Here is a 23,686-nt window from a genome sequence, read left to right on the forward strand (position 1 = left end):
AACAAAAGTTAGTGAATTGTTTACGAGCACCGATACTTTTAAATAAAACAAAAAAAATCAATTCTCTCTACATTAATAATCTGTAATCGACCAAAGGCCGATAATAATAAGGGTATTGTTCTGTTCTGTTCAAAAAATTAAATAGAGTGTAGCTTAACTTTGGGGCAACTTAGCAGCACCTTTAGCATGGAAGAAATGACAGAAAAGGCAAAATAATAGTGTTTAAATGCACCAACTTGATCTGCAGAAGCCTGGAGGTAAATATTAGCCAGGAGTGTGGTGCTTGGCAGTAACACCGTGCCCTTCACATTGTGCAAGCTCGGAGTGCCACACCCAGTAAATCATTCACCAGAGTGCACACAGAACAACTATTTGGCTCTTACATTCTGTTCTATCGTTCTGCCAAAGTACACAGTTAGAAGTACGAGGAAGGCTTTATATTTGAATAGTATTGTAACGTGGGAACAAAAACTACATCTGGCACAGTAGCACAAGTTCACCAAGAGAAGCATTCTTTAATGGCATCCATTTACAATTACAACTTCAACAACCCAACATACACAAATTGGACTTAAATATTCCCTTTAATTCGCAGGTTCAAGGACATTTTTTTCAGATCTGTTAAGCCGTTCTTGTTTCTGGTTAGTCTGGTATCCAAACAGTTGCGGGCAGAGTCAGTAGCACCTCACTCGTCACATTCACGCCCTTGTGCTGACTTTCACAGGACTGCTGTCAGTATGTTGCAACGGCCTCGATGAGACACGGGGCTGAAGCTATACGCCCATTTAACGGCCGAGAGCTGCGGAGGAATGTGTCTGCTCAGATATATTACCGTATGAATTTGAAAACCAGTGAACGCAATCAACATTATTGTTCAAAAACTCATAAATAATTACAAACATGTCATTTTAAAGGAAAGTTTGTTTATGCGAAACGTTAAAGAAGGCAGTTTTATTGTCTTATTTAATTTAGGCATTTCTTTTTTCTTTATAAAACTATAAAAATTGAGCAAGCAATTAAAACTCAGCCACACAGCTTACTTACTATAAACACTGATGATTAACAATAACCAAAATACCCAAAGTCATCACTCATACAGTAGACCGAAAACCCCGCAAGCCTTCACTGCAAATATCATTCTACATGGAGAAGCAGGTGTAGATAATGGATGGATGACTCTAAAGGCACTAAACAACACACGACTCAAAGCATGTACGACTGACTGCATCTGCATAGTTTTCAGTGCAAAAGACTTTTGCCAAAAAAGCAGCAAAGAAACATCAACGACAAAACGACAATAACGACAAAAAGCGACAGCAGAGCACACGCCGACGCCACCTGCTTGTTCTTTTTCTCATTCATGTTCAGGGGCACGCCAAACATTCAGATCCCAGGCCCGTGTCTGCATCCGGCACAGTTAGGAGTGAGCGCCGTTATTTTTGAGCTCCATCGTTCATGTCTTTCTGCAGACGTCTCCGAGAGTTTTGAACTTTGGTCCGAGCGTGTTCAGGAAGTCGAGGTTTCCGTCGTCGCCAATGTCACTGCAGCATCCCACGGAGCCGGCTGCAGAGCCCACCCCCTCGAACCCGTAGGGGCGGAGGACGTCGTCCGCGTACCGCCCGTCGTCCTCCGTTCCGAAGTAGATCATCTTCTGCAAGACGAAGCGGAAGGGAGAGGAAGCGCGTTATTACTCGCCGTGGACCAAGCCCGAGCGATAGGAGGGGAGATTCTGCACCATGTCTGCTCAGGATATGACTGGCAGTCAGATATTACACAGAGAAATAACATCTCTCACCAAGAAGTTGAGAAATAATAACGTTTGCAGGGGGATGCTATCACGGCTTAGAGAACACGATTATATTACACAGGAGAGTTACCTAAGCCCTTACAGATAACAAAGAAGTTATTAAACCTCAGAGAATGAAAGACACATCTGGACACATTTAATTCAGCCACTTTTTGTGCTTCCTTCCACTTTTAGCCCCCCCATCTTTTCTTTGTTATACTATAAATATATTAAAAATCTGAACTTTTTGCTACTATAAAAGAACATTACCTGGTGTAGATAGCGGCCGTTCGTTTGCCAGTTGTGAAGAAGAGTTGCGTCCTGGGCGAGGTATCTGTTGTCAAAGCCTTCAACGCTACCGATATAATTTCCTCCCACCGATTGATTACCATATTGGTTGTTCTGGCCAGAATTGTACTGGCCAGAATTGTACTGGCCAGAATTGTACTGGCCAGAATTGGATGCGACGACATCGGAATACATCCCGTTCGCGTGGGTGGTTTTGGTTCCTAATGTGGAGGAGCCGCTGTTTACCATCCAATCTCGATTCGATTGGAAACCCTTAACGGAGCCTTTCACTGCTGATCCAGTAGTGGGAACAATGATGAGACTGGAATCCTGCGGAGAAACAAAAAAAAACAATAAATCAAAAACAGGCAATCAAGTAACAATTAAATAAATACAGCAAAAGAGAGAGGAAAAAAGCCAAGATAAATAATGAGGTTTCTTTACAAGGCAGTGGGCCGAGGCAATGCTTTGATTATTATGTCCTTACCACTTGGTCCCCTGGGGCCTCTGTGTTTGATTTGAGCAGGATTCCACCACTGTTTCCTCCGTCGTCAAATTTCAGATGCTCTTTCGCTGTCGTGCAGAAAAGTCCAACCAGAAGGGCTGCAATAACAAAGCAAGTGTGTTAGAAATGAATGCACAAGGAGTGCATTTTATAACAAACAGTGTGGAAGGCATCACAAGAGTGAGCGTTAAGGTATTATGCACTGTATAAGGACACTACCACATATCATTGCTCTGTGCCTAACATACAACCCATAATTCAGTGGCACAACCTCTAACTTTCTATCACTCTCCTGGCGCTTTTACACATGCGTGCACAAAACTCCTGTTTCACCGTCTACATACCTGTAGACACAATTCTGCTGGCGAGAGTATAGCAGCGGGGGTGGGGGGGACGGACTCACCGAGCAGTAGGAGGAGGAGCAGAGGCAACAGCATAGCCAGCACACCCATTGGACCAAATGACACAGAGGTTGGTTTGGTAATGCAGTCTCCATTCCTGCAGCGGCAGATCCTCACTGTTGCCGTCTGTGTTTTACCAGAGCCCTGCAGATCTTTAACGTCCAAGAGAACATTGTGCTTTCCAGTAGGAAGCTCTTGCAGCTGCTGCAACGTAGCTGCTGTATCTGAGGAGGAAACACGTGTAAAAGAAGAAATGATTCTCCAGGGTTCTCAAAGAAATGGCAACTCAACACTGTGCAGAACACGCTAAAGTTAGAAAAAGAGAATTTTTTCCGGACGGATTCAAGCAAGTGCTCGTTATGATGTTTGAATACTTCTCCCAAAAGATGTAATTTCGTATAAAAAAAAAGTTCACCCTCTGTAACATAGGCGGTGGAACGCGGCTTACAAAACTGGTTGCCATCCCCGACTAAAACAACCGCAAAACAATATCAAAGCAGTCGGTATGCAAAGTCTTCGTTTTAGTGATCATGCATTTGCCCAAGCTGCACATTCTTTGACTCACGAATCAACACGTTCACTCTTTATGTCCCAACCGCATTAGGAGAGCCCAAGTGATAATATCACCGTCTAATGTAGGCTTATCATAGATGTACAGTATCGTATTAGAACATAAGTGGCCTAATGACAAATTGCAGCACTTTTGAACAGTGTCAGCATTACCTTGTTTGTCCACCAGGGAGCACTGTTGTTTTTCTAAAATGTTCCACTCTGTACATATTATGGATGCAATTAATTTAAAAAAGCTAAGCTAAGGGATTTTCCTCAAAAATGTTTGATGGTAAAAAAATATATTGGCTAATATATTGTTATCAGATTTTAAACCCCTGTTTGTATCGTTTCAGTGCTGGAAAGTAACTAGTTACATTTACACAAGTACTGTACTTGGATATTTTCCCTGCAGATTTTGACGGTTCTACGTCACTACTTTTATTTTGACAGCTAAAACATAAAAACATAAAATGTGCTCTTAAAATATGATATAACGTAAAATACCTGTACAAATGATGATCTAATAATGTAAAATATAAATAGCAGGTCATTCTGTTCTTATACTTTTAAAGCTTTAAGTCTATTTGGTGACGATTCTTCTGTAGTTTTACTTCAGTAAGATTTTGCCCGACTCTGGCTCATTCACTGGCCATTGTGTCACTGGGTTATTTTGATAACGTGTTTTGGAGATAGTAAATATTTCAATGAATAACTTGCTTTTTGTTTTCTTACAGAGCTTTAACAGATGTTCTGATAATGCATTGCTGCTGTTATGCATGTTTATTTGGTCTAAAAGACACTCATCTAACAGATGTAGATTAAAAAACAAACTACAAAACGAATACAACCACCTACCATTAAATCTGGTCACGGACCATTTGCCATCATGATCAGTTGGCAAACTAAAGCTGAACGGGGAGGAAAAGGGACTCCGGTCGTTGTCTTCCGCCACAACCAGCACCGAGCCGAGCTCTCCTTCCTTCTCACACGACACCAACTCGCTGGGGGGGAGAGTTGGTATGTTGTCGTTGACATCCTCCACCACGATGATGACTGTTCCTGTTCCTGTCTTGGAGCCTAAAATACACGGGAGTTACATTAGTATTTATACCTGATAAAAGAGGGCATGTTAAAGCAGAAAAAAAGTGAGAGTGAATAATGAGGAATTTTCTAATTCCGACAAGCAGCTGGGTGTGAGGCCAATTTTCACATCAGTGAAGCGTGAGTCATTGTAAGTCACAACACACGATGTGTCAGACAGATACCGGTGAGGGTGGAGCTGGTGTCTGTGAACATCTTTAATATGGTGTAACAATGCCACAAAGAGTCACTTTCCCAAAGCAACGTTCTTGGTTTGGAAATTGACCAAACCTATGGGAGACAGAGTGAGTTTATAAAACAGGTAATGTGATGTGATTTAAAGAATTACATTTCTTTATCAGTCAAGTGGTTCTACGGTTCAGCAGAGTTACTGAAGTACAGGAGATGTACTGCAGCGTATGTAATTATCTGAGCAGTAGGGCCCTGCAGTCCTAAAAGTCCTAAAAGCATGAAATGAGTTCGCATTTTTGCACTTCCTGTTCCCTCGTCGGGTTTTTTTGAACATGGAATTTGCAATTAAATACAAGAAATAAGGTCTGTGGTTGACAGAAGCTCAAGACAGGTAAAGGTTTTATTCTACGATATTTAAATACGAATACCCCTCTCGTGAATTTTGAAGCTTTTACGCGTCTTAAAAAAGGCTGCAAGGGGCTAAATGACGCCGACTAGTCCGCCTTTACAGAATCGTTGTGTGTACTCGCACTCACGCGACCGTGTTGTACTTCGTTTATAGCGTATAATGTTAGCTTTTGACTTCTACCGAAACATCCCCAGTGCGAGTCCCCGCACCACTCTGCATCAGTGTGTTTTTGCCGTCACAATAAGAGCTCGGCTCTGCATGGAGTGCGTGGCTTACACAAGTCACAGCAGAGGAAATGTTCCGCATTTACCAGGAACTTACTAGCATCAACAGCCCTCATGGTGATGTTGTAAAGTCCATCGTGGACAAACTGCGACTCTCTGTCAATTGTGTTTGCCACCGTCAGCTGCCCGCTGTCTTTGTCCACATTGATCCAGGAGGCTGGGTCTGTGACCTTGTAGTACCTGAGAGAGGAGGGAAAACATACTTGTGTATTAGGAACACCTTCTCCAGCTCTGCAGTGAAAGTCTGCCCTCCAGTGTTAAAGAGAAGTAAAATGAACTTGAGTTGGGGGTCTTGAGCATTAACTGCTGTCAGCCACACTGTATACCGCAGGAAAGCTAATTGCTTCAAGACGACCGTAAAGCAGGATTGCTTACTTGATGCCGTTGCTGCTCTTGGTCTCAGGATCCACAGCAATGTAACTTCCTATCACCGTGCCGTTTGGTGTGTTCTCTTGGACGTTGAAGCGGACGGTAGGGGCTGAGAATGCTGGACCCTCATCTTCATCGAGGACAGTGACGTCCACGGGGATGGACAGCCATGTGGCCGAGGTGCCAACCAGGTCGGCTTCGTTCCGTGCCATAATCTCAAGATTTACATTTTTGTTCAGCTCGTGATCAAAGGGCTGGAAAAACAGGGAAATACAAATCTATTTTAATGCTGCGTTACAGGCCATAACATGCGAGTCTCTGTATCATATTAAATAGCAACTAGTTTATTAACAATGATATGAAATCTCACTCACCTTTGAGACATACAGAAGCCCCTCGTTGGTTTGGGGGTCAGTCTCGATTCTGAAATGTTCATTTTCATTTCCTCTAGTGATCAAAAATTTGGAAACCCAGTTCGGTGTTGGTTTTAAGTCCTTATCTTCAACGGGAATTCGAAGGATAAGTTTTTCATTTTCGTTTTCTTTGACACTGGCTACCAACTAAAGGACAGAAACAAGTGTGTTACTTAAATCAATTAAAACACTGATACCAAATACTTGATTGTCAAAAAACTTTTTTTTTTTAAGTAACCGCTTATCACTTACAGATGTTGTTGTGAAAGTCGGTGGGTTGTCGTTGATATCACCCACAGCAATGGTTGCCGTTGCTGTGTTGGACATACCGGTTACTGCACCGTACATATCTTTGATCTCTACCATCACCACATGCTTGTCTTTGGTCTAAAGAAAAAGTGTGACAAAGTGATACGATAAAAAGGGTGAAGACGAGGCACGAGACGAAGATTTGTATGATCTAATTGTCATAATTCAGAACGACTCGATAATACAGTGGTGCTGGTGCTCACCTCTCTGTCCAAGGTGTTGGTTGCCGTCGAGATGACACCGGTATCAGGGTTGATGGCAAACAGGTCTAACCCTGTCCTGAGAGAATACCTGATCTTGACGTGGAGGGTTTTCTCTTGGTCCCGGTCTGTAGTATTCACCTTCCCCACCACTGTCCCTGTGGTGTACAACATGAACACGGAGTTTATTATCCCTCAAACGGAAGATCTAACAGCGCGGGATTACTGGTGTGTATTTCGTGTTCCTCACCTGCAGCGCTCTGCTCGAGCACAGTAAACTGCATCTGGTCTAGGAATGTCGGAGCGTTGTCATTCACATCGTCCACATCTATTATGATGTCCAAAGGTTTGTCCGTCTCCCGGTTGGTAATTCTGTCAAAAGCTCTGACTGTTAACTGTGACGGAAAAAAAAAAGTCAATTTTACAATTTAATTTCAATGACAGATTAGTTTAAAGGGCCTTTCAGCCAACGTGCAGCAATGTCAAATGTGAATTATTCCACTTAAGGGTCGAATCAACATAATAAACATTTGGGTTCGACACTACAGCTGAAATTGTCATTCGATTAATTGTTAAAATCGTTTTTCAGGCAAAAAAAGCCAAACATTGCTGTACCCAACTTCTCCGTTGGCCTTAGGAAATTCTGACAGGCAATTTTTTTTTTTTTACTGTTTCATGACATTTTATAGACCAAGATCGCTTCTTTGAGAAAAGAATCATCGGATTAATTGATAAGGAAAATAATCATTGGTTCTAATGGTGTTTCACACTCACTATAAACTGCGGGAACTCCTCGCGATCAACTGTCTTATGCACAAACAACATCCCAGTTTTGTTGAGACTGAACACATCCACTGGATGCTGATCGACGCCATGCCCACTGATGGTGTAGTACAATTTTTCCTGGAGGTCCGTGTCCGACACGATCTACAACGGAAATCAACAAATTCAAACACATCTTAAGCCAACACCATTAAACACAGATTCCAATAGACAATCTGGTGGTGCAGGTATAAAAAAATAAAAATAATAATTAATCACTGCATAAACTCAGTGGAAAGTAATGTATTTAAGAGGCGTCTGTAAATCACATAATCCGGGTGAAAAAAAAGCTTATATTTTCAGGATTAGGATCAGATAATTACCATGTCAATGGCTCTTGGATAAGGTTCCGGATTGTTCTCCAGTATGTTGAAGGGGTGGGGACTCCAGCGTCTCTTGAAGCGTTTCAGGAAGCCTGTGGGCTCCTGGGAAACGCAAACAGGGTCAGGGTTGTTTATGGATTCTGACATGCATGAACCTGCTATAAAAGCATTACAGTCTCGGAATAACCTCACCTGTCTTTTCGACGTTGTGCTGTGAACAAGGTGAACGAACATCTCACTGTCCGGTCCACTGTTGTCCTGAGCCCGCACAGAAAATGTCCGCCCCGCCGCTGCCACCGACACCGACGTTACGGTTTCTATCACCCCACTGCTGCTGACTGTAAAGCTCGGGTCGCTCGAAGTAAAGCGCGTCGAGTCGGTGTCGCAGTCGGACACTTCAACTGGGAACCGAGAGAGGAGGAGATACTGGTTAAAAGGCGGCTACAACAACCAGTGCGTGGAACAATTCATGCGGTGGAAATGGAGACTACTGTTCGGTAAAGAACGAACGAGCAGCCTGCTGAGTGAGGAGGGGGGGGCCCACCTGTGGTGATTTGGGATCCAGGTAGAAGTGCGTTTGGCACAACTATGTACAGAGAGGTCGGGATTAAACACGACTCCACGCGGGACAGGATCTGAAGTAGAGAGTAGATCTCAAATGAGATAGATACAGGCATTTTGTGCATTTCATAGAAATTGTTTAACCAGATATAAGGACACAATCATTCGAATATGAGTAAACAGCGTTTGCAGGGAACTTAAAAAGTATAATGTATTGATATCAGTGCATTGTAGCCTATATCTTCTTCTTCTTCTTCTTCTTTAGAGACAGGATACACATTGACTATACAAGCCTCAGACTTGAATGGACAAGTTGGAGGAAACGCAGGAAGCGGAGAAATTGCGATCAAAATTATGCACATAAATGAAAATATTCCAACCCTGGGGAAATAATGGGTATAAGGTGTGACATAATTACCACAACCAACACCTTTCCTGCCAAAAAACCCACTAAAACAATACTTCTCTTTTAGCTTAACGCGGTGGTCTAACGTTACATTCGTATCGACAAACACCTTAGCAGGCGAGAGGATATGTATAAAATAAAAATAAAACAAACTTACCAACAGCGAGCAGAGGTTGAAAAGTAAAACATTCGCCATTGTTGAACACTTTTGATGGACTTTGTCCGAAGGAGGAAGCCGAACTCGACCGACGGCGAATCGTCCGAAAAGTGCGACGGGGTGGATTAGTGTCTGTGTTTAAAAAAGCTCAGAAGAAGACACCCGTCCGTCCGCGCGCTCGGTGCTGTGAATGGGGGCCGGGCAGACTGTCCTCTGAGCCGCGGTGTCTGTCGCTGCTGGCACTGAGTCAACAGACAGACACACCTTTGGCTGCCACACCCAGACTCTCTGAGCCTCCCTGTTGAGATCCGCAGGCCAAAGCACTGCTGTCTTGCCATTGTGCTGAACACGTCAACTCCTGAAAAAAAAACTTTGCATTTATATATATATATATATTTGTCTTCTTCGGCCAGCAGGGGGAAACATTGCTTTAATGTGCCATTTAATGCCATTCTGTAACATTTCAGAGTGTTGCAAGGCATCAGAACAAAGCTAAACACTATCACTTCCCATGGATCTTTATTATTGTTGTGCCATATGAGCCTGTAAAAGCACTATAATGTCTTGCAGGTATATTACATTGATTTCTATTAATGCAGAGCAGGTGCTTTTAGTTGTTTAAGCTACAGAGGAAAAGTATACGTGTTTGTGTTTTTTTTGTATCTTCTTTGGTATAATTACTTGTTTGTGTATCTGCTTGTTTTTCTCAGACCAGAAATTGACCCCTGCATGCTCCCTCCCCTCTCCTCTGCAGCTCCACTGAAGCATTCTGGTAGGAGGAACAGAATTGGGCTCCTCACTTAACGCCACAGGAATGTGATGCCGAACGAAAGCCTGGTGTGGGGGAGGCTCTCTGCTCCCACAGCGAAAGCGCTCGCTATCTCTATAAACTGCTGATAAAAGTGAGAGTGGTCGGAGGCAGCAACACTGGGCCCCTTGTCCTTATACGACACGTCCCACATGGATGGACTGTGGTGGGGTAGGCCTCAAACTAATTGGGGAAGTCAGACTGAGTGGAGCTGCAGCAGGAAAGGTGAGAAAAATGTCAGGAAGACTGCGCCGCTGTGAGTCATGGGCGTGGACATAATGAAAGGGCTCGGTTTGCTGGGAGTCTTCAGAGTAAATATGAAACAGTCTCAGCGAAATACCTCTCCTATGTCCCCCCCCCCCCCCCCCCCCCCCCCACAAGCTAAAATGAAAGTGAATTATGCTCGTTCTCAGGCTTCAGTGTGAGTACGGAGCACACAGAACACATTATTTGCCCGCTCATTCTACTGTTGACACGATGTCTGACCTCTCCCTCCCACACTTTCTACTCATTGTGACACTGTGGTCAGATCAGTCAACAAGTGCTTCATGTTCTATTAATCTCCAAAGCATTACTTCATGACTTTTCTGCTGAATAGCACAGTTTGGAGAAGGCCAGACATGATTCATTTCTCAGGAAAACTCAGTTTTGACATTCAAATGACGTAAAGACAAAAAACTGTCTTTGCGTCATCCTTGTGCAACGTACAGTGCAATTCATCGGTTATAGCAAGGTGTGCTTGTGTGCTTGAACACATCTGTTTAGTATTGTTGTTGTCTTCCCAGGTATGACACTGGGCCTATCAATTCGATGTTGCGAAATCTAGTTTGAAGCCTGCATGACGACGCCAAATCGTGTGTGCTGCCAGGATGTAACATCAATGCTATAGGGCTCATACACGATGTTTCCTGATAACGTATTTAAAATTCGTTAAGATTGAGACCATTGAGGCTGTTCCTTTTATTCTAGTGACACACGCCCGTGTGAGTGCTAGCGGGAGGCAGGGTCAAGTCATAGGCGATGGTTAGTATTCGGGTGAGACAAGTTGCTCTGTGGCGTTTCTAGACCAGAGAATGATGTGACTAATAGATGACTGATCCTCAGGGTGTCATTTGTAATGCCGGTCACATGTAAACCAATTAAGCGCCACAAAATGTGCTGTCGCCAATTACCAATTCATTCCAGCCAGGCACACCTACCTGAAACCGCTACTAGGACTGCCATACAATAAATACTACTTAAGTGAAGGTGATGTGTTCTGGTTTCGTGTCGAAACTGTTTTTAGAGAGGCGTTGGCTTCATGGTAATGTCTTTCTATGGAATTGTGCCGCAGGAGTGCCATCAGTTCACAGGGTCGACATGGCTCTGGATCAAGCGGGGTGATCCGTGGACCACGCGAGGCGACGGGGTCTGAAGACCCCAAACACATCACCGATTGACGTGTCCAAGTTGCATCGAACGGTGTGCGTTAAAAGCTACTGAGATGTGGATGCACGGAGAGGTGTTTCTAATATGCAGTTTGCCCTCATCGATATAAACGGAGTGGACAGTATATTAGACGAAACCTCAGCGTATATAACAACACGATCCGACCATGAAGTTGAATCAACACCTCGCTAGAAGAGTTTCTGCAAAACCTGTTCAATGCAGAGCTGTCATATTAGACTGCATTCATTTTAGGGAGGTGCAGCTACTTAATAAACTGGCAACTTATCTGAAGCACATAGAAATCTGGATGGGCTTATTATATTTTAATTCAGCTCTCAATGACGTGCATGTTTAATAGATGATGATTAATAGATGACGTGCATGTGTCCACTGAAACGTTGTACCACACTGTTGTATGACTGCATCTAATGCCTACAATAATAACCGTACTAATATACTTCGCCTATAGACCGGCAGGAGTTATTCATCTGTCCAAACAGCCATTACACACACACACACACACACACACACACACACCAATAGTGAGATGGTTGTGTTGGGCAATGTTGTAAGAGTATCTGTTTTTACAGGACACTGAAATACGGTTTGATCACTCAGCCCTGACGGACGGGCACGCCCGGCTCTTGTGACACAACTCACTCTGCTGCATTTTCACAAACAAAGATTGAAAAGCGAAAAGTGCGTATGCAGTATTTATTTTTCTGTGCAACATATGCTGTGTGTTTGTGGTGCGGTCGAAACCGCTCTTTCACCTTTGCGCTCATATTGCTGTTAGACGCTGATTGAGTAAACCAATGAAGAATAAGTGATTGCTCACAAAGCAATCACTCTCACCGTGAGTAAGAAATAACACTGGGGCTGCACAATCCCAGTGAAATGTGAGCTTTACTGTCAGACTCTATGCGTCACATTGAACTGATGGCCTTATCATGCAAGATAACGCTGATACTGGATATTCCTCTCCCACACACACTCACACACACACACACACACACACACACATTTGACCATGGGGAGTAAAAGTTTCTCGTACCCTAGCAACGCAAACGTTTTTTCCCCTCCCTGTTTTTTTTTCTTTGTTTAACAAACTCACTTAGCTGTACATGCACTCACTCGCCCACATCCGCTGTGCAGCTCAATGTTTATGAGCGTTGCACTCTTTGGGAATTTCACAGGCACAGGTGAAGTTTTGCAGATGACTGTGAAAGTTGGCCCTAAAAGGACTCCAATACTCCAATACTAAAAAATAAAAAAACACTAACTGAATATCAGAATCATATTTAAAAAGCAGACTTGTTCACATGCTGCAAAGTCAAGACGGAAAGATATTGTGAAGCATTGTTTGTTATCCTAAATAAAAGTGATTATTCATAATAAAAGCATGTTCGTCTGCTTTGGACACATGTTGTTGCCTATTGTGGAGTGATTTCCTCTCACTCCAGGCTACTGTTTTTTTTCCTTCTTCCTTCCAAAGACAATAGGCTGCACACAAATATTGCAGCTATACTCAGAGGACATGACGCCCTTCTCTCTCCGCCTGTTATCAGCAGCAGCGGGTGAGCGATCAACCGGAGAGAGAGAGGAACCGCCTATCGCTGTAAAAGTTCTTCCTCCTCCCCTCCGAAGGGTCAAAGTCTGTACGAAACCAGCGCCGGACTGCAGACGGAGTCAAGTTGTCGCGATTTTTACTTCAAGAGGAGGATTTCAGAAAGTTTATTTTTTTTATTTTTGTGTTCAAGCCGATGGCTCCACTGCGGGAATGCAGCGCTTTTATTCTGCTGGCGATCTTCCTAACTGTGAGTAAAGGGTTCATTGTGCCGCTTCACATTGTTGCATGGCCGATACCGTGGCTAGGACAACGGGTCTAACACAGGTGTGGCTTTTCTCTGGTGGCGCTCGAAGCTCACCGGATTCATTAGTGCGCGTGTAGTTTTAAGTAAAAAAGAATCGGGTTTGCGGCCAAAGATGCGAAAGGAACAATAAAAGCGCAGTCTCTATGTTTACTGTGTTGTCACGGAACGGCTCTTTATTATTTCCTCTCCAGTAAAAGCAGCTTTATCTCCTTTGATGCTGGGGGAAAATAAAGTCATAAATAAGTCATACATACGTATCACATGTCGATTTCCCCTGATGAATATTTCACGTCACATTAGGGGAGATGGTAAGCTGTAGGATGGTGAACGGGGTTCAGTTATGTTGTGTGAAGTTATGTAGACTTTGCAAAGTAAAAGAGAGGGTGACGGTCTTCACGTTAATTTAAAATGTTTTATAGGTCATAGTTTATTGACAATAAAACAATCCATTTGCTGTGTGCACACATTTACTAAACTCTTTTTTTAAAAATATGTAAAGATGTTTAAGAGCCTGGAGCAACAATAATGGGCCGTTTGATGTGATGAATGAAGCTATATTACTCATTAATAGTGACGATCACGTTTCTTCCTCCCTGATTGTTTACCTGCAGCTTGTTCCTGTTGGGGCAGAAGGAAAGGGGCCAGTGTTACGGAGACAGAAGAGAGAATGGATCGTAGTTCCCAGACAGCTGTTTGAGAACAACGATTACACCGGCTTGGAGTCTATTGCTAAAGTGTGTACTTGTTTTCTTTCTTTCTAAAGAATCCTGTTAATACTGAATATCCTAACTCTTCATTTAAACGTTTTGGCAGCCATGTTGATATTAATTGTAGGTACATCAATTTGTCCTTCCTTACAATGATAAGTCACACCTTTGTCACATAAAATGCAACACCTCACTGTTTGTATTACCGAGTATGTGTAAGATCAGCTCCCCAAGCTGAATGAGTCAGGTCAGGCACACAACGAGACAATGAATGCGTCCATGTCTGACGTTTAGACAAGGACGCTCATCTGTCTGCTAACCTAGTTTCCAGTCTCAACTAGAGCTTGTTAAACAGTCATTAACATCACGTAGGCTAATTTTTGTGGTTGTTGTCATCAGAGAAAAAAACCCAGTTTGGATGCCATATTATGAAAGTAACTATAAAATACTTCATTACAAGTTAAAGTCCTGCATCCAGAATGTCCTTTAAGTAAAAGCACAGAAGTATCAAAATGATTAGTAGTCAATGAAGAGGGGCTCCTGTCAGTGTAATAGTATAATATTATTTAAAATGTTATTTTAAGTTTAATCTGTAACAATAGATCATATGTTATAAACAGATCATATGTGTTATATGTAACGTTTTATCTTGAAGTAATTTGTGATTATAGCTTTTGAATAAATGGAGTTAGGTGAAATGTAGTGAGGTAGAGGTATATTGTCAAGTACAGTACTTGAGTAAATGTATTTAGTTACTTTCCACCACTGCTTATCATGGTACATGCTTGCATTCACATAAACTGAAGGCCTCATAGAATACAGTTTAAAAAATAGAATTGTTGAATTAAATACGTACAGTAGACCTTTACACTTTTCCTTGTAATTGGAAGATGTTAGATTTCCAGATCAAGTGGATTCATTTTCAGTTTGTGTATTTATTTTTCAGATCCGCTCTGATAAGGCCAACTATACAAAGATATTGTATTATCTGACAGGGTCTGGCGTTGACCAGTCCCCTCAAGGTATATTTCGTATCGACGAAAATACTGGCTTCGTGAAAATCTATTCCATTCTGGACCGAGAGCAGATCCCTTACTACCACGTAAGGGCACTAACACATTCATTACAGTCAAGCCCTCAAGTTGCACAGGGAGAAGATGGTGACGTTGTTTTGATATCTCTTTTTGTAGTTAAAAGGTATTGCAAAGTTCACCGACGGGACCAAAGCTGAAAAGGATATCGAACTTAACATCAAAGTTTTGGATATGAATGACTGCCCACCAATCATTAAAGTACAGCAAGTTGGATCCGTCAATGAATCAAGTGCAGCAGGTATTTAAAGACATCTACAACACAATTGTGAAGGCTAAGTTATGTTTTACCTGTACTCAATAAACTGATATATTATTCAATTCCTTCTGGTGGTTTCTAGGTACTGTTGTGATGAGAGTTATAGCTACTGATAATGATGAAGCGGGCACACTAAACTCCAAGATGTTCTACCGCATTGTGGAGCAGAGTAACACAGCTGGGATGTTCTTCATCAACTCTCAGACTGGGGAGGTCCAGGTTCGACAGAACACCCTCGATAGGGAGGTGAGGCACTTAACTGACCGGAAATTCTTCTCTTGTACAACCAAAAGGTTTCTTAACGTGTAGCACAGTAGTCGGATCAGTATCACACAGTGGTGAGTCCATTTAGAATCATCACACGATGTAAAGATGCTATTTTCCATCAAAAACATAGTTCCCTGTTACCTGTTGAGTCACGGTCAATGAGATGGAGGCATTTTGTGCATTTCCTAGCAATTTGTAACCAAATATGAGGACACAATCATTCGCATATGAGTCAACAGGCTTTGCTGGAAACTTAAAAACCTAGAATGTGTTAATCAGTACATTGTATATCTTATCTATTCTTTAGAGACAGGATACATATACGTTGACTATACAAGCCTCAGACTTGAATGGACAAAGTGGAGGAAACACAGGAAGCGGAGAAATTGTGGTCAAAATTCTGGACATAAATGACAATATTCCCACCCTGGAGCAAGAATCGGTAGGTGTGACACAATTACCACAACCAACACTTTCCTTTTTTGAAATTGGCTTTCATAATACTGCTGTTCTAAAGCAACTGAGTGTTTTATTTGCAGTATGAAGGGAGTGTGCAGGAGAACACTGTCGATGTGGAAGTGATGAGGATCAAAGCCATTGACATGGATCTGATTCACACTGACAACTGGCTGGCTGTGTATAAAATCATCTCGGGGAATGAGGCTGGCTATTTCCACATCACTACTGATTCTAAGACCAACGAAGGAATTATCATGATTCAGAAGGTAAAAGAGTGTAGTTACATTTTGACAGACTGAAATTGTAAACCGTGTGATTCAACGAACAGAGTAAACGTCACTACGAAGGCTAATGTGAACGGCATATCCTGTGCGTTATCCTTGAATCTGCAGGCCTTGGACTATGAGGAACAAAAGTTGGTCAACTTGCAAGTGGCTGTTTCCAACAAAGCAGAGTACAGTTTTGCCACCGGGGCAGGGGCGACAACCCAAAAAGCCTACAATGTCAATGTCAATGTGATCAATCAGAAGGAAGGCCCCCGATTCCAACCAAGTGTCAAAGTGGTGACTATCTCTGAGGACCACTCTACCGTCTCCATCCAAAAAGTTATCGCCAACTACGCTGCCATTGACAGTGACACGCTAAAGACAGCCACCAACGTAAGGTACGGCCACATAGCGATAGATGAACAGCAGTTGTATAGACGGCTCTCTTTGCGGCTTTGAATCGATGTATTGTACATGAATAGCTTGTTGTTTTTTTTGTCCTCACATGTATGTATTTTCATATTTATAGGTATGCTAAAATCAAAGATGATGACAACTGGTTGATTATTGATGAAAAGACAGCAGATATCAGGCTGAATAAACTACCTGACAGAGAGTCCAAGTTCTTGATCAATGGAACATATTATGCCAAAATTATCGCCATCAGCAACGGTGAGTTTCTGTAAAGACGATCATTCTGATCCAGTGGACAGATACGCTGGAGGTTAAACATTAATCTCTCTGTCAATTGGCTTTCAGAGAGTCCCTCAAAAACTGCCACAGGGACCATAGCCATCCAGGTGGAGGACTTTAATGACCACTGTCCGACACTGACCGCTACTAGTCACACCATGTGCCTCGAGGATAACGTGATCTACGTCACAGCCGTAGATGAAGACGAGTTTCCCAATTCTGCACCATTTGAGTTCACTGTGATTGAGCAGAGCAAAAAGGGGAAATGGACGGTGGAGCATCTTAATGGTAAGATTACAATTACGCCTCGGCGAATTTCCTGCAAATCAGCGTTTAATGGGTTTTCGGGCTAAGTACTCTTCAAGGATTACATTAAAGAGCATTTTTAAGACAAATCCAGTAAGACTTGCAAGCAGATTGTGATCATTTCAGTGCTGTATAGTTTTTTTAATTTGTCATTTCATTGGCATCAGATGGTACAACTTTGTGTGAATAACACAAACAAGTTATATTGCTACAAATTCATTATATTTTAAGCTCCAAAATCACCTAGCCAGGGGCGGTTTGCTCACATAATAATTGCAAAAATAATTGGAAAGCACTTTATTTTTTACTGCATTCCACATAGGTGCATTAGTTTCAGGGCACTGCTATTGTGCATATTTTATCACTGGCATGGATTACTGAGACGCTAAAATCAAATGGAACCATCTTTAATTTTTGCAGCCTTATCTGCAGCCATATATAGTAAGACACAAACAAACAAACTTCTTTATGAAATGGTGCACCCCTTTTTAAAATGTGGCTCTCATCTTTCTTTAGAGACCACAGTCATTCTGCGAGACCAAGCCAACTTGTGGCCAGGCACGTACAAAGTGGCAGTGGAGGTCAAAGACCAGCAGGGGAAATCGTGTGATGATGTCCAGATGATGGACGTAACTGTGTGTAATTGCGATGCCAGCACTAAAAGCTGTAGGTCTCGCACTACAAAGACTGCAGGTTTTGGAGCTTCAGGTATCCTGCTTCTGCTCCTGGGTCTGCTGCTTCTGCTGTGTGAGTAGAGTAATACCTATTTGATTTCTCCCAGGGTTTGGTTATTTTATAAGAATCAACTTTCTTCTACAAGGTTGCCTAACCAGACATGTTGTAGTGTGCTGGGAGAGATTAAAAGAAAGTACCACCTGCACCTTCTGAAAGAGACAGTTCATGACTCATGCATGGTTTATTACACAATTATTTTTTATGTCTTCCCATGAGTTTGAGCCCTCTTGTTAATTAAAGTAATTCACTGATTAATGGTTTGACTTTATTTGACATGACCAGTACAGTTTTATAAGAATTTCTGTTGACATAGTGTGACACTCTTTTTCAGTGCTGCCCCTGCTGCTGCTGTTCTGCCTGTGTGGAGGTGCAGCAGCTATTGGAGATTTCAAGGCCATTCCATTTGATACAAAACAACAGCTCATCTCATATCACACCGAGGGACAGGGAGAAGACAGGGTACTTTGATTAGTATACAACGTTTGCATATATTTAGTTTTAAAAACATTTGTCAAACAAATTTGCCTAAAATGCTGCTTCTCTGATGGGGATCTGACATTTTTCTCACAGGACGTTCCTCTTCTACATGCGCCAGCGGAAGTTGATCTTGGCACAATAAAGGCCAGGAACATCAACACCTATGAGGGAAATATATACCAAGGACGACTGACTGAATTAGGAGGCGCAGCAGGTGGAGGCGGTGGCCTAAACACTTCCATCTTGACATCCGAGAACATGGACCTGTACAACCAATATCGTCATTCCAGGGGGCAGGTGGGGATGGACTACGTAGATGCTGGGATGATAACAGGACAAGGACAACGCTTCTCCCAATACAGGGCTGGGGCCTTTGATGGGATGGCTCTATCTGATCAGTTCCTGGGGGAGTATTATTCAAGTGTGAGTACATAAAACACCCAAGTCCAATGGTTTTTAACAAACATTTTGAATTTTTAAGCTTGTTTTTATAACAAAAATACACTCTGGTTCTATTTATTTTGCAGAAATCCAACCATGCTGATCACCAATCTCAGCAGAAGGACAGTTTTCTGGTCTTTGACTATGAAGGTCAGGAGTCCCTGGCAGGTTCTGTAGGTTGCTGCAGCCTTCTTGAGAATGATAATGACCTTGCCTTCCTCGATGATCTTGGGCCTAAATTCAAAACCCTGGCTCAGATCTGTCAGGGGTCAACCTTGGTGAGAGAATCCGTGGATGCACGGGTTTCATTCTCTCCACCCAGACCCGTGTCTCCTGTCTGGCCCTCCATGTCCTCCCACACACATGTCAGTACTCATGCGGAGACCACCAGGGACAGGGACCACATGAATATAAACACCCTCAACACCTCCAATGTAGCGTCTGGATCCTCCACCATTGTGCAGGAGGAGCGAATCACTGAGAGAGCCCAGGGTTCAGCCACTGCTCCCACAGTGCATGTCCAAGACAACATTGTGATTCCCAGTCAGACGCTGCTCATGCAGCAGCCCACTATGTACTATGCTGCCAGTCCCATGTATGTAGTCGAGCCCAATCCCCAAATGGTGCTTGTGGCAGGGGGGACCCAGCAGGCAGGTCAAGTTGGGCTAAGTCAGGGGTTGGTGCAGGTTGGTGGCCTGCAAGGTAGTCAGGGGCTGATGCAGGTTGGTGGCCTGCAAGGTGGTCAGGGTCTGGTGCAGGTTGGTGGCCTGCAAGGTAGTCAGCGTGTGGTGCAGGTTGGTGGCCTGCAAGGTAGTCAGCATGTGGTGCAGGTTGGTGGCCTGCAAGGTGGTCAGGGTCTGGTGCAGGTTGGTGGCCTGCAAGGTGGTCAGGGTCTGGTGCAGGTTGGTGGCCTGCAAGGTGGTCAGGGTCTGGTCCTTGTGGATAGGCAAGTAGGAATGGGTGGAGTGACGGGGCAGGTAGCACAAGGCCTTTCACAAGGAACCCTCTCCAGGTCCAGGCAGGTGTTGTTGGTGGAGAATGGCTCCTCAGGTGGAGAGCAAGGTGCAAGCTTAGCACAGGGCATTGGTCAGACAGGATATGGGTCTGCAGAGCAGGGTTCAGAGATCAGAGGTCAAGGGTTTCAGCTTCAAACTCCGAGTTTTTCCCTGGCTTCCCACGGTTCTTCAGGTTCAAATGAGGAATTTGCTCTGAAAGCCACACCCAAATTGAAAGGAAGCCAGAGAGTTGTTGTGCAACGTAAGAAGGTCTCAGTCACTGAGAGAAATATTGAATCCAGTACAAGAGCATAAAGCGGCCCTTTTGTTTAGCATATTCACTAATCTCACACTTGTTTTAATATATACTGAAATCAATTTCAGTATAAAATGTAATACTGTATATTAATACATGTATGTTCAACAGATTGTGATACATTTTGGTAAAACTGGTAAAAGGATAGTTTAGTCTGTTGGACCAAAAGTGCAATTCTGCATATCCTCATCTTGTAATATCCCACCTGCTTAAAGTAGTTAACACGTGGTATTGACTATGTGACCATTGTGGCCGTACAAAGCATTGGATTTCCATACTAATGCTGTTTAGTAAAATGATTCTGACATTTGTTGATACCAAAAACTGCATGCATTTCTTGTATGCTACCTGCTAATACGAACATTAGTTGAAAGTGCACACTACGCAGTATTAGTGTCAAGAACAGAATTGGGACAAAGCAACTGATTTTAAGAGGCGTTACATGATTTCTCCTGTTAAACCGATGCCGACTGAAAACCTTGGCAAGTGGGAGTTCCCTCTTTCTCTTGTCCCAAGAATGACCAGTTCTACACCAAATGACAGCCCTAAAAGCACTATTTATTTCAGGTACAAAACTCGAGTGGCTTCAGGGCGGGAACAGCGAAAATAAACATGACTAGAACTTGAGTAAACAAAAACTTAAAACCTCTGACCTTATCTCCCAACCAACGGGAAATGGAAAAAGCAAACAAAAAGTTGACCCACCCCTACATCTCCGATTGTACTCCCAAGTTCCCACAAGGGTGTAACAAATAACACATCCCAGCACCTGGCAAATAGTCATGTCATTGGTACGGACTTAAATCTTACTTTTTGCTCTTCTAGATTAGAGCAACACATAGCATGGCGCTCATAGAATCCTAATATTTAGTCACTTGACAAAAGTTCTGTTAAAATGACTCTAATTATACCGTAAGTCATCTTGACACATTCAATTATTTTGAAAATGTCTATAGCAGAGGTAGCTACAATAATGTTGCCTTTATCCATATAGGCTTTGAACACTAGATTCGGTGCTCTGACTACTATATTTTCATAGTGCGGTGTGATTCTAAAGATGGCTTTGGTTGTGTTTTATAGTACTCCGTGCCATAAGCCGCTCTGCTACCTTAGTTATACTGAAACTAATCAGGAGATGTTAAATAGGTGGCTACTGCTTGGAACATATGCAAATGCTGTTTTTACTGTAGATCTGATGAATAACCAAAGCCAAAGTGTTTGAATGATATAGTGTACCAAGACGGGAGATGATAGTTTTGATCAAAAGATAACATAGTCACCACAGACTGTTAACTAAAGAACATTTTTATTGTTGTACTCTTATTCTTTTTACTATTTCTACTGAATATGTGTGTGTTTCTAAATTGTGATTTTCTAATACGACAAGTGTTAACTCCAAAAGTTCTAAGTGCCAATTCTGTAAAAACAAAATAAGAGATGTACATTATAGCTGAAGACCCTATTTTTACAAATATATATTGTGCCGTAATTATCAGCTAGGCTTTTATTATGTTGTTTTTATTGTGTGTTTCTCCATCTCTCGTGTGTTTCTCCATGTGCGTTTGAGTGCATGTATGCATGTGTGTGCGTGTGTAAAGGCAACATAAATTGGGTATGGGGATAGGGAGAGTAATCAAGGACGAGCTTGCCAAGCACTGAAAACATTTAGCAGAATGGCTCTGATATTGCTCTACTTGCTATTGATGTGTTTGTGTTTCCATCTGTAGTTTCTAATATGCTGTATGAATATTACAAACTGTATATTGCTTTAGAACAGGGCTGCACTAAAGCAGTATTGGATATGAAAATGAGGATAATTCGTTTTTCAAAGTTCTGCACCTCCTGTCATAATAAAATCAAATGGAAAAGAGCTTTTGTAGTGATGCTTTTTGTGTGGTTACAAGTATTGTAACGAGTGCATGGAAAGCCATACATGTTTGGATGACACTCCACGTAGTGTCTTAGTTTAAAGAGACAATTTTAACTGATGCAATATTTTGGTCATCTAGCTTTCAGCAGAAAAGGGCATCGTTCGAATACACTATGTATTTGTTCTGCACTGCAAATCAGGTGTAAACAAATATATCATTACCCTGTGTTGTACTCTTTCTAAAAGACTTTTTTGTGTTTAGTGTTTCACCCATTCACTGTCAAATGTTCTGCAACTACAGCACAGTCTGTAAAGGCCGCGATAACATGTTAAGAGTACTCCTGTAAATAATCTTTGATGTGAAAAATCATTTGAGTGTAAATTGAAAGTTAGTTTTGGTGCTAACTCTCAAATGCCCATATGGAAACCATGCTAAAGTGCTGACTGTGGAGTTTGACAGGTGAAAAACATTCCTGAACTTTAAGCCGACAGCACATTTCTTTGTCAGTTGAGACATGCGTCATTCAGTGAGGTTCAGACATGCTTCACGTAAAAAATCAGGTTTCCCTCATGGAGTCGTGTACAGATCATTTACCTTAAATGATCCAAAGAGTGATTTGAAAAAATGAGGTGTGGCTGCTCAAAAGCTCAGTGTTCATCATTCTAACCAGAGCTGAGAAGCAGCTCATCTTTTGAAATTATTGTTTTTGCAGTCGAGGATCAAGTCAATACCCCAGGCTTCTGAGTGTTGCAATGAAATCTGAAGGAAGATGCACAAAAGTCAAAGAACATGTTCCACCACCATCTTAGATCAGGTCAAACCATCAGTCATGCTGTCAACGTAAAAATGTAAAAAAAAGAGGTAGTTTGTAATTGTACTCTCACTAAAGTAGGAATCCTTGTGGGTAAACACAGAGTGCTCTTGTCATTCCTCTGGGATCATTTGTTTAAATGATTTTCTTCTAACTCACCGCAAAAGACTTATCAAAAAGCCTGCATTTTTCCATCTGGCTCAGGGATAGAAATTGCTGCTCTGGGTTGAGTGTTTTATTCTTGGTTTTGCTCTCATGGCCATTCATCATGTCAAAGCAGATGTTTCTCATCAGCTTTCAAACTGAAAATTCTTGGTTTGACAGTCAGTACTAGAGTGTGGCCAGAAGTGTAACATATTTCAAACTTAAAACCCTAAGGGACTACGTTAACAGCCCGAGTCTCACATCGGCAAGTTTCATCATGCTGCCATCATGGTGTGCTTCACATTGTTAGATTGGCAGTGATTAATGCATGTTTTGACATTCTGCTATTGCTTATCTGCCTGTTTGTTCTGTCAAGATTTAATTAATACTATTGCTGGGCTCCTCCCTGGTTGCTCGTACGTGTCACAATCCGTCAGCCTATCCGCATAAAAAGGCTATAGATCAAAATTTCACAGTGACTTCCGCACTTTTACGAAATTCAAACCAAACAGACTCCTTTAAGTCAAGTTATAAGTATTGTGGTTACTTGACTCTATATATTGCAAAATGTATCTGATCAGATGTTGCTATTTGTCATCTTAAGGGTACTGCGTTAGTCAAAAGTATGTTTGGCTATAAAAGAGCTAAATGTTTGTTCTTTTTTCACAAGTCAGTACACTA

At 42.3% G+C, this 23,686-nt stretch overlaps 2 protein-coding genes across 2 annotated transcripts; one reads left to right on the forward strand and one right to left on the reverse strand.

The window, feature by feature from the left end:
- Positions 1-489: 489 nt before the first annotated feature.
- dsc2l (desmocollin 2 like) lies at positions 490-9,395 on the reverse strand. The gene is made up of 16 exons (XM_076097816.1): positions 9,058-9,395; positions 8,478-8,568; positions 8,126-8,334; positions 7,934-8,035; positions 7,563-7,715; positions 7,039-7,183; positions 6,792-6,946; positions 6,532-6,666; positions 6,241-6,426; positions 5,873-6,120; positions 5,535-5,677; positions 4,388-4,609; positions 2,983-3,204; positions 2,562-2,677; positions 2,057-2,404; positions 490-1,651 (listed from the first exon to the last, which is right to left on the reverse strand). Exons 1-16 carry the CDS (start codon positions 9,094-9,096, stop codon positions 1,454-1,456), a joined length of 2,712 nt encoding a protein of 903 aa, XP_075953931.1. The 5' UTR covers positions 9,097-9,395; the 3' UTR covers positions 490-1,453.
- A 3,482-nt stretch (positions 9,396-12,877) lies between these two features.
- Positions 12,878-22,047, forward strand: dsg2l (desmoglein 2 like). The gene is made up of 14 exons (XM_076098556.1): positions 12,878-13,110; positions 13,779-13,901; positions 14,821-14,976; positions 15,065-15,206; positions 15,307-15,470; positions 15,799-15,933; positions 16,031-16,216; positions 16,343-16,614; positions 16,746-16,888; positions 16,976-17,197; positions 17,732-17,962; positions 18,282-18,409; positions 18,521-18,850; positions 18,955-22,047. Exons 1-14 carry the CDS (start codon positions 13,057-13,059, stop codon positions 20,176-20,178), a joined length of 3,510 nt encoding a protein of 1,169 aa, XP_075954671.1. The 5' UTR covers positions 12,878-13,056; the 3' UTR covers positions 20,179-22,047.
- The last annotated feature ends 1,639 nt before the right edge of the window (positions 22,048-23,686 follow it).

Source organism: Anarhichas minor, unplaced genomic scaffold, assembly GCF_050575085.1.
Source record: "Anarhichas minor isolate MPS153535 unplaced genomic scaffold, ASM5057508v1 ptg000024l, whole genome shotgun sequence".
NCBI lineage: Eukaryota > Metazoa > Chordata > Actinopteri > Perciformes > Anarhichadidae > Anarhichas > Anarhichas minor.

Bases quoted from the DNA above. Each gene is read 5' to 3' on its own strand.
- dsc2l (XM_076097816.1), bottom strand. From the start codon at position 9,096: ATGGCGAATGTTTTACTTTTCAACCTCTGCTCGCTGTTG. The intron at 6,121-6,240 runs GTGAGTGAGATT...CTGTTTTTCCAG, and splicing joins GGCTTCTGTATGTCTCAAAG to CCCTTTGATCACGAGCTGAA. The intron at 3,205-4,387 runs GTAGGTGGTTGT...TTTCCTCCTCAG, and splicing joins GTCCGTGACCAGATTTAATG to ATACAGCAGCTACGTTGCAG.
- dsg2l (XM_076098556.1), top strand. From the start codon at position 13,057: ATGGCTCCACTGCGGGAATGCAGCGCTTTTATTCTGCTGGCGATCTTC. The intron at 13,902-14,820 runs GTGTGTACTTGT...TTTATTTTTCAG, and splicing joins GCTTGGAGTCTATTGCTAAA to ATCCGCTCTGATAAGGCCAA. The intron at 17,198-17,731 runs GTAAGATTACAA...ATCTTTCTTTAG, and splicing joins GACGGTGGAGCATCTTAATG to AGACCACAGTCATTCTGCGA.